Source organism: Apium graveolens, chromosome 5 (genome assembly GCF_009905375.1).
Source record: "Apium graveolens cultivar Ventura chromosome 5, ASM990537v1, whole genome shotgun sequence".
Classification (NCBI taxonomy): Eukaryota; Viridiplantae; Streptophyta; class Magnoliopsida; order Apiales; family Apiaceae; genus Apium; species Apium graveolens.
Genome location: NC_133651.1, coordinates 44423663 through 44435813, shown reverse-complemented (window position 1 = coordinate 44435813; position 12151 = coordinate 44423663). Strand labels below are relative to the sequence as shown.

General features: G+C 36.7%; 2 protein-coding genes across 4 annotated transcripts; one reads left to right on the top strand and one right to left on the bottom strand.

Moving 5' to 3' along the window:
* The first annotated feature begins 2242 nt into the window (after positions 1-2242).
* LOC141723932 (inactive protein kinase SELMODRAFT_444075-like) lies at positions 2243-7729 on the top strand. 3 transcript variants are annotated; one of them, XM_074525885.1, is made up of 11 exons: positions 2376-2614; positions 3066-3351; positions 3893-4044; positions 4141-4235; positions 4415-5058; positions 5152-5436; positions 5804-5964; positions 6485-6561; positions 6643-6790; positions 6969-7118; positions 7271-7729. In XM_074525885.1, the coding sequence occupies exons 2-11, from the start codon at positions 3168-3170 to the stop codon at positions 7493-7495; spliced, it is 2121 nt and encodes a 706-aa protein (XP_074381986.1). In that variant the 5' UTR covers positions 2376-2614; positions 3066-3167; the 3' UTR covers positions 7496-7729. The 3 variants fall into 3 exon arrangements, with proteins under 3 accessions (XP_074381985.1, XP_074381986.1, XP_074381984.1); XM_074525884.1 differs by lacking the exon at positions 2376-2614 and adding an exon at positions 2243-2310 and having other exon boundaries at positions 4415-5436; XM_074525883.1 differs by having other exon boundaries at positions 2377-2614; positions 4415-5436.
* Positions 7730-9026: 1297 nt separating this feature from the next.
* LOC141723931 (PRA1 family protein F3-like) lies at positions 9027-9844 on the bottom strand. Its single transcript, XM_074525882.1, has one exon. It carries the CDS (start codon positions 9722-9724, stop codon positions 9167-9169), a length of 558 nt encoding a protein of 185 aa, XP_074381983.1. The 5' UTR covers positions 9725-9844; the 3' UTR covers positions 9027-9166.
* Positions 9845-12151: the final 2307 nt, after the last annotated feature.

Genomic DNA, 12151 nt, shown 5'->3' with positions numbered 1-12151 from the left:
CTACGTATGAAACAAACCTTATTTAAAATATAAATAACTTTTGTTTAACCCTCAAAAGTTGAAATTTAGTGCAATACCCACGGGAGCCGCCAGTACTAAAGGATACAGGCACCTGTAATTCCCTAAAAGAAAATTTAAATATTTTTTATCATTAAAACCTACAAAATATAAAATGCGCGTGATAAAATAGCTCAAGTGATAGAAAATTATCTATTATCGGTTCACCTCCGAATTATAACAAAATTGTTGGATTCTCCCAGGACAACGGTCATGCACGTAATCGTTATATTAGAGATGAAGGTATGGAATATGCTTGACACAACATGGTGGATTATGATTCTAAGAATGTTTCGTTCACTGAATCTGAATCTAAAATTCTGACGTAAAATGTAATCAGCATCCACTGCAATAATATTATTTTGGAACATCATCAGAATCCACTATGTTTCATTGGGCCAAGTCCATTAGAAGCCTATATTTGAAAGGACCAGTTGTCACTCTGCATAATGGGCTACATGTCATTTGTTCTTGCGTAAGCACTAACTTAAAAAGTTTGTTAAATTACTTCACGTCTTCGTTTTCCGTTTGACAGATCAAAATAAAATGTTTTTTTTAATTACTTACAGGAGATAAATATGAATATGTTATGTGGGTGCAAGCACATGACAACAAATTAACTCATTGCGTTTGCATGTGATTTGTTTCATCGTTTTGATTTCGATTTGATTAATCAGTCGTGTTTGGACCCACTTTATTGCAGAATACAGTTTCTTCGCAATTTGGCCATATGAGAAATTAAGAAGATATTTGTTTTCCAAATCGGCGATATAAGAAATTAACAAGATATTTGGTTAATATTAAGTTTTTGAATAACCGATCGAGTTACTAGATGGGCTCAAGTGTACCTCTGGATGGCGTAAGTGCGTCTCAATTAATCATGAAAGTGATCCATGAATATTTACTTTAGAATCAAGGATCTTAAAATGATAAATCTCAAAATTCTGATTTCAACCGGCTGAACTATCAAGATACTAAACTAATGAAATTTATAGAAAAATGTTTTGAAATTGAAATCACCTATATATACATATGTAAATGTTAACATATTTGACATTTGATATTGGTCAGTAAACAGTGAAGTTGATGATTTAAGAAGGTTATATGTGCACATACTCGAATTATAAGTGTACATTTTTTATTGAATTAAGATTAAACTGCTCTTATTGTACACACAAATAATTTGAATTTAAATTTACACATGAGAATATTTGATTTTAGTCATAATGAAGGATGTGACCTGTAAATCGATTTTCCAGTGCCGCCGGGTTACATAACGGACGTTAACTTTAACCTAGGGAAAATGCAAGAGGATTGATTATTTTAGTGCGACGGAAATTGAAAGAAAGATTGTTAGGCTGATAGTTACGGCGGAGGGTACCCGGTGTAGGGGACAAATAGGATAGGAGGTAGCTGTTGACACAGGAGAGGTGGAACTGTTTATTACTCTCGCCTACATTTCTAACCACAAGTAACTTCAATTAATGCCCAATACTGAGGAGCTGTGTTAATTGTTCTGCTATAATTACTTGATTTGAATCTTGTCAAATATAAATAAAAAAGAAAATATTTTTTAAAGTATTATTTATACATTTTTTTAGCAAGATGCCAAGATCAATGGATTAAATGAGGCACATCTCGATTAATCATCTAGCTATATATTTATATTCTGATTCATATCTGCACATTGGGTTAAGCGGATAATTAATAATCTAGCAATATATCTTATTTCTCCGATATTAATGGTCGAATTTTGTAAAATACAAATATAATATGGATAATATTATTATGTTGGCTTAAAGGATAGCATGAAAGGTGATTTTGGTTTATATAAAAAGGAACATCATACGAAATAGTTCAGAGAAAAAAGAAAGAAAAGAAGCAGAGTTTGTATAAACCTGCCTGCAGAACCTGAGCATGTATGCATTTACATTCATTAATCTTAAATGCACATACCAGTAGATTAAACTAACATACATATAGTATAATTTACGTGTCATACATGCCATGTACAATCACATACATTCCTATCACACACACACACGTACATCTTTAGGTGTAGTTAAGATTATTCAGATCAATTCGGTGAGTTTGTTGGAACTCATTTGTTTACTTCACACGTTACAACCTCTCCTCATTTAATTTCTTCTTGTGTTCTTGTTTATTATTACAACTATTTATTTAGGCTCTACCTGTTTTGTTTTATCTTTCTTTTTTGGATGTTTTGATTGTGAAAGCTGTGGCTAGATTTTGGTACTCAACCAAAACTCCAAACATTTGTTACTGTTCCTTTTTAAGTTACCTTTTTATAGAAAAAAAATATATGTTGTATCTGCATATTGGTAGCATGTATGTATGTTTGTATCTGTTTTTTTTTTGCATTTTTTATTCCCATTTTTTTCAGGGTTTTGCAGATTGATTGTGATATGGGTAGGGTTAGTATTGCTTTATAAAGGCTACATTGCTGTTGTTGAGTCTTTTCTTCAGTACTCCACTTGTCTACTGAAATATCAATTGAAATGGAGAGCTATAAATCATGTAGGTTGTTATTTTGTAGGTGAGTGGAATCTTGATTACTGAGTTTTTGTTGTTTGTTAAGTATTTTCATGTATAGGGGTGGTTTTAATGTTCTTGATTCATTTAGTTGTGATTTTTTGGGTATTTTTCTGATGTGAAAGTACTAAAGGGTACTTTTTTTAAGGTGTTGTAATGGTTGCTTTTACCTTTCTGTGATACTTCAATATCCTTGCCACAAACTTTTGGATGAAGGTTTAACTTGAGTTTCTTCATTAAGTTGAGATATTTGATTACACTTTTTGTTGCAAGTGTCTTGTCGTTGGAATCATTCATGCTCGTTTACTGTAAGAAAGCCTAAAAATGCAGTGAATATGTTTGTTGTACATTAACTGAGTGTCACCTTTCTTGGTGGGGCAGATGATATATGAATTGCAAATAATGTTTTGCTTTTGTTTCACTAATATAAAGACATTTATGCTCTCTTCTGTTAGGCCCCTGTGAAAGTAACATACTTTGTGGGGATAGGCTTGTGAGGTTAATAATCCCGTTGAAGTAAAAGTTTGGAAGCACTTGTGTTCTGTTTTCTGGGAGGAATGTCTAGGGAATTGAAGCTGGGAAAGCATGAGAAGGGTTTGGATGCTGCTATGGAAAAGGTTATTGTGGCGGTCAAGGCGGCCAAGGAAGTACCTAAAAACGCTCTTGTGTGGGCTTTAACTCATGTTGTTCAGCCTGGTGACTCCATCACACTGCTTGTGGTTCTTCCTTCACAGAGTTCTGGTACCATTTATTGGTTTTTATCAATTCATTGGATAATTACTGTAAACATATTTGATGATGCTTGGACTGTTAACATCGAGAGTTGACAAGCAGTTAAGCCTTTATTTATCAATTTTAAGTCCTTGACCTTTCTTCATCTGCATCAGCATTGTGGTAGCTTCTAAATTACTGCAACTCAATGAAACTACTAAATATTGATTGAAGTTTAGGTAATATATTTTCGGAAGCTATTTAGTTTTGCTCATGTTTGCTTTAGGAAGCAACCAACCTGAATATCTCAATCAGCCTTTCTGTTTTTTAAACAAAATAAATTGAACTAATGTGCTCAGTCTAGATAATCACAAAGCATGTTATTTGATACCAGACGCCACTCTTGTTTTCTTGTGTTCCTGTACTGGTCAGATGATAATGATATGAACAATTATTTATTTTTGCATCTGTCTGGTTATGCTGCAATACTGCATGAACTGATGACTGACCTGTGTAAGTAGTATCAAATTTTTTTATGTTAGGTACTGTACTAACAATCACTCTCATTTAGGTAGAAAATGGGGATTCCCAAGGTTTTCCGGGGACTGTGCTAGTGGCCATAGAAGATCTCGTCCAGGAACAAGTTCAGAACAGAAAGTTGACATTACAGATTCCTTTTCTCAGATGATACTTCAGCTCCATGATGTATATGATCCTAAAAAGGTCAGTGTTCCATTAGTTATAACTCGATACTCCGAAATGGTCATCTACTCCAGCAACTATGTCACAATGTGTCAATCTTGTCCTCTTTCTATACAGATAAATTTGAAGATAAAACTTGTCTCTGGAGCCCCATATGGAGTAGTAGCTGAGGAAGCTAAGAGGACTAGAGCTAGTTGGGTTGTTCTGGATAAGTAATCTCACTTTTTGTTCTCTCCATTAGTAATGATGATATCTATTCTAACTTGTAATGTGAATAAGAATACAACTATTACTATGAAAGCTGAGCATTATTAATTTGCTTTTGCAACGTTTGATTGACCTTTCATGTAAAGTTTCTGGAGCTTATGTGAGCGTAACCTTTGTTTTTCAGGCATCTCAGACAGGAGGAAAAACTTTGCATGGGAGAACTACAGTGCAACATCGTCTCAGTAAAGAGATCACGTCCTAAAGTTCTCCGTCTGAATCTGGTTGGATCACCTAAAATGGAAACAGAGGGAGGCCAGTTGCTCTCCGTGCTAGATCAGTCCTCTGATAAACACTTCAAAAAGAATATTTTTTTAGATTCTGTTCAAGGACAAGTTGTTACGCCAACTGGTAGTTCAGAGCTTTACACTGCTACCGATGCTGGAACATCATCACTTTCAAGCTCTGATCCAGGAACTTCACCATTTTCTATTACTATGACCAATGAAGAACTGAAGGAGCAGTTCTCTAGAAAGGAAAATCGTACTCTCGATGAATCAACTTCAGAGTCAGATGATGACGACCTTTCTACGTCTTCCTCAAGTTTATTATTTCCACCATGGATGAAGCACGTTGACAGTTCACAATGTCAGTCCTCCCGCGACATGGAAGAAAGTTCACATGTGTCTGGATACAAGATCCAAACATCTACTTTCAAGGCCCTGCATGAAAACTTTTCTAGACATGAACAAGAATCTGGTATTGGAAGGATAAGGTACAGACCTGATTTGGAATTCAGCGGAAATGTCAGAGAAGCCATTTCTTTCTCTAGTAATGCACCTCTCAGCGCCCCTCCATTATGTTCAATTTGTCAGCATAGGACACCTGCTTTTGGAAAACCACCAAGATTGTTTAGTTTTGCAGAACTGGAGCTAGCTACCAGAGGATTTTCCAAAGCTAATTTCTTGGCTGAAGGAGGTTTTGGGTCTGTTCACAGAGGAGTTCTTCCAAATGGCCAGACAGTTGCTGTCAAGCAATACAAATTAGCAAGTACTCAGGGGGATCAAGAATTCTGTTCGGAAGTAGAAGTTCTCAGCTGTGCTCAGCACCGAAACGTTGTCATGCTAATTGGATTCTGTATTCAGGATGGACGAAGGCTACTAGTTTATGAATATATATGCCATGGGTCACTCGATTCTCATCTCTATGGTAATTCTAACACTGTAAAACACCAGTACATTAATCTATTCAGAGATTCTATTGTTTCATAAATGTTACATAGTACACATAATTATGCTTCGACCATCACACATGACAAAAGTTTCCAAACTGAACAAAAAAAATGCTTTTGTTTGGACTGAAATATAAGGTTAGATAGAAGATGTATGAAGTATATGGATGCATAATGTCATGATGAGGGTACTTGCAAACTATTTTCCTTTTAAAGTTCACAGCTTCAACTTTTATTTGTAAATATTTGGTAACATGAGCAAAAAAGATTATCTGGCTTTCTTGATGTGCTTCTTTTGTTGTGACTAACTATAAACCTGAACACTTGGAATAACTTGTGCCACAGGACGCAAACGAGATCCATTACAGTGGTCTGCACGTCAAAAGATTGCAGTTGGAGCTGCTCGAGGACTGAGATATCTGCACGAAGAATGCAGGGTTGGCTGTATTGTCCATCGTGACATGCGGCCCAACAACATTCTTATCACCCATGATTTTGAACCACTGGTATGGAGATTTGTTCATTTTACTTGACAGTTTGTAATATGATTATCCTAATTAAATCAATTATGTTGGCTCCTTTTAATTTTCTCTGAAGTAATGTTTAGCTCATTTGTTGTGTAGTTTATTTTTTGTAATTACTAAAAGTAGAAAGTATAAAATTAATTACAGGCACATAGATATTCCTTCTTGTAAGTAGCATGTGTTTGGTGGAGGTCTCCAATGACTAGTACTCCTGGACTATGCTTCAAAGATTTCAGTGTGAATGATGCCTAAACTGTAGTTGGTTAACATTTTCGAGGAGAAAACAAAAGAAGAGGATAGTTAATCTTCCTATATCTTTCGTCTAGAAGTTTTTTCATGAAAACATTTTTTCTTACTTTGATCAATATGGTCTAGTACTCTAGTTTTCAAGTAATGAAAAGTGTGTATAAAAGTTGTCCAACTACAAGAAATTAAGTTAAAAATCTGGAATATTATAAGGGTGTGCAATGCAGTAACTTCCACTTGATTCTTTTCATGATAGGTTGGAGATTTTGGCTTAGCGAGGTGGCAGCCTGACGGGGACACTGGAGTGGAGACCCGAGTAATTGGTACATTTGGGTAAGTCTTGAGATGTTGGTTCTGTTTTAATGTAGAACATCTCCATGTATGTAATCTTATAAAGTTATTATGGTGAACCAGATATTTGGCTCCAGAATATGCTCAAAGTGGTCAAATTACTGAAAAGGCTGATGTTTACTCTTTCGGAGTAGTGCTAGTGGAGCTTGTTACCGGCCGAAAAGCAGTGGATCTTAACCGGCCAAGAGGGCAACAATGTCTCACAGAATGGGTGTGTGCTCTTCTTTTTCCGATCATGAATGGTTGATTAGATTGGCAATTCTAGTTTTCCATTAAACTTGAGTACAAATTTAATGAACATGTTCTGTTACTCTTAACACCAAAAGTAAAGCATGAAATAATTGTTATTTCCTTTACTTTAGTTTTCATATACTTTAGACTTGTAACAGGCACGGCCGTTGTTGGATGAACACGCTATTGATGAGTTAATTGACCCCCGGCTGAGGAACAATTTTTCAGAACAGGAGGTCTATTGTATGTTGCATGCTGCATCCCTGTGCATTAGCCGTGATCCACATTCCCGGCCACGCATGTCACAGGTTAGGAAGCTTTTCTAAGAACTCGGCATGATTGTTTGTAATGCACGAATAATATTCGATTATAGTTAATTCTCATCGATACTATTTAAAATCACCCTGAAATTGTAAATATCATATATGTGCCTTGATTTTTAAATTGGGTTGGACTAAAGGTGATCCGTATACTCGAGGGAGACGCACTTCTGGATACGAGTCGTTCATCAACACCTGGACATGATATGGGCAGTGGGAGCGAAAAGATGTATTCTGATCATCGTCCAAACCAACAAAATGAACAGCTAACTGGACGACTGATAAACAAGGAACCGGAAGGGTTTAGTAGGAAGCTCTCTTTGGATGCGAAGAGGGATAAAACCATGTGGTCATCATTCGAATGAAGAATTAAAGATAACCTCCAATTTTGAGATCAATATGTGCAACCTATCATCTATCGTAAGGCCTTGACTGATTTTTCTTTCATGTTCACGTTTTAAAAGAAAGAGTGAAGTCTAGTACAACATACTGTAACAGGAAGCTAAGCCCGTGCCAACAACCGAATGTTTTAACCTTTTGCTCTAACAATATATATTCGAAAGCCCGTAGTGGCAGTTATATATCAGTTTTTTACATGATCTGGAATGCAGTTTAGAATGCAAATACTTGAAGCCAGGAATGCTATTAAGAGTTCATGATTTGTTCTTCCATTCGATATTAACAATAAACAATAACGCTTTGTCGTCGCACAGATATGCCATCGAACCCTTTGAAAATCATAACCAAATTATGTGTAGACAGATTGAATCATCTTTTCACCGGATCATTATCTTAGTCGTGTTTTCGACAAAATCCTGCCAATCGAATAGTAAAAAATCATAACGAAAAATTCCTCTTCAACATTCTTTATAACTTCAATATATGGTTGCATTCTGGGGCTTCTTGGTTTAGCATCGGATATATTAGGATATCCAGGTACCAAAATAAGACGACACACCTCAAGTTGTCAAGACAACACATATAATACTCCATCCGTAGTAAATATTAATATTATAATATTTTTTCACTTTACCCGTCATAATGTATTGAATCTATAATCTCACTTAATTAATTTTTATGCAATTTTCAAAAAAAAAATAATTTAGGAAAATTCTCCACATATTTGCTTTTGAAAGTTAGAAATGGACAAGTATTATATGAAAAATATTTCCTGAGTTTGGGAGTATGAAACAAGCATGGTAGTCCATGCTATGTGTACAATATAATACTACTCCTTTTACATTGAAGAGAGTTTTTAAATCCAATTAAAAAGCATGAATATCATCACTTCCCTGGTACCCATAAATTTTAAATCTGAATCTCAGCTGTAAGTGCAGAAGATAACGTTACTCCTATATCAGTAGAATATTTAATATTCATCATGCAATCTGATCCTGAATGTTCGGTAGCACTACTAACTTTACGCCACATTTCTACTCAATTGACTTGCAATTTGTTCACCTCCTGCAAACACTAGTTAAATGCGCAACAGCAAACTTACGCTCCAGCATACAACGGACGTTTATCACAGTATAGTATGTTCTGGGCTATCTACCATTACACAATTACCTCTACTCCGCGACTCGGATAAATCAATGGCTTTATTATAACGATAATTATTATTCACCAAATCACAGTTACAAATAATTTAACTGAACACTGATGATAATTCAGTAGTTAAATTTAGTCGGGACTAACGAATCAAAGGAAAATACTAGACACTCAAATGCGATCACATGTACAAGTTAAATGTTTTTGGGTTGCGTAACACTACTTCTCATTGACCGTTAGTTTAGGCTGGATACGGAAGATGTAATACAGAAATTTTTCGGGAAAGCGTCAAAAGTCAAAACGGAGAAAACGATGAAAAACGCCAAATCATGATTACAACAATAATACAGGACAAATCTAAAGAGATGCGATATTGTATTACAGCAAACACAATGAAACTAGTATTTAACAGCTTCAATTAAATCGAAATATACGTGAACACCGAAGAAAAAGAATTAACAAAACAAAAACAAATTACAAAAAAATCAAGATGAACTAGACATCAAACCAGTAGTCTCGGCCGCTTCTTCATCCAAAAACAAATCATCAGTCTTTCTCACAACACCGTGTAAAATCACCACCGCAATTCCAATCAGCACCGCCGATATGACATTCCAGAACGCTCCAGTAAACAAAAGCACAACAAAGGTCAAAATCGATAGCACAATTAGGACCGTACGATCATCGATCAAGCGATGGAAGATCATCAACGGCTCGTCGCGAAGGAAGTAGAAGTAGAGCCAGAGGACGGTTAGTGCGGCGAGAACGATGAGAGAGATCGGGTGCCAGAGGAGACTGAAGAAGAGGATGACGAGAATTATGATTGCGTAGTTTGTGCGGAAGTAAGTGAGGTTGAGTTTGAGACGGTCAGTTGCGTCGTGGAGAGATGAGGGGAGAGAGATTGATTGTAGGAGAGATTTCCAGGGGCGAGTAGTGGCGAGATTCTCTTTGAATTGGTGTTTTGCGCGGGAGAGGTATTCGATGGCTTTGCCGCTGGTGGAGGATGATGAGGTAGGGGGTGGTATTGTGCCGTAGTTCGTCATTTTTTGGGGGACTTTGGAGAGAAAATTGAGAGAGAGAGAGAGAGAGATAGTAATTAATTAGGGAGAGGGAGAGAGACCGGGAAGCGAGTAAGAAGGGAAATAAAAAGGCGGTGTTAATTATGGAGATAATGGATTGTATGTGTGTATTTATTTAATAAGTGAGTATACATTTATTGCATGTTTTGAAGCATATAATAAATTGATTATAAATTAGTATATATTTATTTACTTAATAAATTTATTATTGATGATTTTATGAAATAGTTTTACTACGAACAACTAAAATCAAAAATTAATCTTGTAAGTTTCTAAATGTCTTCTATGAAATGTCTATGATGTCTTGTCTATTGACATGTTTGAGTCTGTGAGAGTTTCTCTCTTCGTTGTTATATAGTTTTTCTGTTATTCTCGTTCTTTATCTGGCACTCTTTGTTACTGGAGATCTATTCAATGAATAAACAGCAGTCAAACGTAAGGGAGATGGAGGAGGCCTTTGCTAGGATACAAATAGAAGAGGAGGAAAGCGGAGGAATAAGCTATGCTGAGAATGCACAGGATTTAAGTGAAATCGATACACGATGGTGTTTGATTGGACGCTTCCTAACGGATTCGCACATCGATTTCCAAGCCATGCAGCACAAGATGGCGTCTTTGTGGAGACCTGGGAGAGGATTGTACGTAAAGCAGTTGGATAATAACAGATTCTTATTCCAGTTTTATCATGAACTGGATATAAAAAGGGTGATCGAAGGTAGTCCTTGGACATTCGGGCGGTTCCACCTGGTGATGGTAAGACTCAAGGAGGGAGAAGATCCCAGAAAACTGGTGATAAATGAAATGGATCTCTGGGTCCAACTACATGGCATGTCCGCAGGATTCATGTCACAGCGAGTTATTAAGGATGTTGGAAATTATATAGGTAAGTATGTGGAAGGGGATCCCAACAATTTTGTGGGAGTCTGGAGGGAATTCTTAAGAGTTAGAGTGACTCTGCCACTCGATAAACCTATCAAACGAAGAATGAAGCTACGGAAGTCGGAAAAAGAATGGTGCTGGGTTAATTTTCAGTATGAAGCAATCCCAACTTTTTGTTTCATCTGTGGTCTCATAGGACATGCTGAAAGGTATTGTGATGAAATTTTTGACAAACCGGTGGAGATGATAGATAGACCATATGGTTCGTGGCTCCGAGCTGACCCACGAAGAAAGACTCATACCATAGGTTCAAAATGGCTCCGACAAGGAGGTAGTTCTCAGGCGAGTTATTCCGGTGATAAGGGAACAGTTAATACAGATAGAGAGAATGCCGTGAATTATGCGTTGGTTCAACAAACCAGCAAAAATTCAGGAAGTGATCAAAATGGAAACATGTTATTTCAGGGAGAGAATGTAGGAGCAAATGAAGGAACTAAGCAGCTGGCTATTCAGGATAATGTATATCAGATAAATACGCAAATTCAAAATGAAGATTTGGAAGGAAAATCACATGGGCCCGAAAATTTGGAAATAAGAATTGCAGACCCAAAAAGACGCAGAGTGGATCAAGCCACGGACATACAAATAACCCAAGTCACAGACATGGAAGTACAGGTATCTAGCTCAGAAGTATCAAAAAACGAAGCAATGGCGGGTGTTGCAACGCAACCCCGCCAGTCATTATGAATGTTCTAGCTTGGAACTGCCAGGGAATGGGTGCCCCTGGAAAATTTCAGTTCCTTAAAGAGTTAACCCGAAGTGAAAATCTGTCATTTGTTTTTCTTAGTGAAACAATCAGCAGTTATGATAAGATGGAGAAGCTTTGTAGTAGATTGGGTTTTGAGGGTTTTATTGCAGTGGAACCTCAAGGAAAGAGTGGGGGTATTGCGTTATTGTGGAGATTTGAAGGTACTGTTAACCTTTTGAGTCAGTCCAGGTCTCATATTGATGTGAAACTAAGTGTCCAAGGAAAGTGTGAATGGCGTTTAACTGGTATTTACGGAGAACCCTCAAGAGCTCAGAGATTTAAAACTTGGGAACTCCTAAAAAACCTATCTCGTGATGCTAACTTACCATGGTGTCTGGTCGGGGATTTCAACAATATTGTATCTCAGGAAGAAAAAAGAGGAGGATCACCCTATCCTAATAATCTGATTGAAGGCTTTAAGGAATGTATATATGAAGCAGATTTACAGGATTTAGAGATAATAGGGCATCAATTTACCTGGGAAAAAGGGAGGAACACTGATCACTGGACGGAGATCAAATTAGACAGGGTTATGACAAACCCGTACTGGTTGAGGATTTTTGACATGGCTAAAGTGTACAACATTGAAATTTCTACCTCGGATCACAGTCCTTTGTTGTTATGTCCAGAAACTCATAATAGAGGCAATAAAAAGTGGAAGTTCCGGTTCGAGAATGCATGGCTTACTGAGCCGACATGTTTTG

What these genes read in the sequence shown, in the direction of transcription:
- LOC141723931 (XM_074525882.1), bottom strand. Translation starts at nt 9,724, where the DNA reads ATGACGAACTACGGCACAATACCACCCCCTACCTCATCATCCTCCACC.
- LOC141723932 (XM_074525884.1), top strand. Translation starts at nt 3,168, where the DNA reads ATGTCTAGGGAATTGAAGCTGGGAAAGCATGAGAAGGGTTTGGATGCT. An exon ending in CCCATGATTTTGAACCACTG is followed by an intron (nt 5,965 to 6,484) that starts GTATGGAGATTT and finishes TTTTCATGATAG; the next exon opens with GTTGGAGATTTTGGCTTAGC. An exon ending in CGAGTAATTGGTACATTTGG is followed by an intron (nt 6,562 to 6,642) that starts GTAAGTCTTGAG and finishes ATGGTGAACCAG; the next exon opens with ATATTTGGCTCCAGAATATG.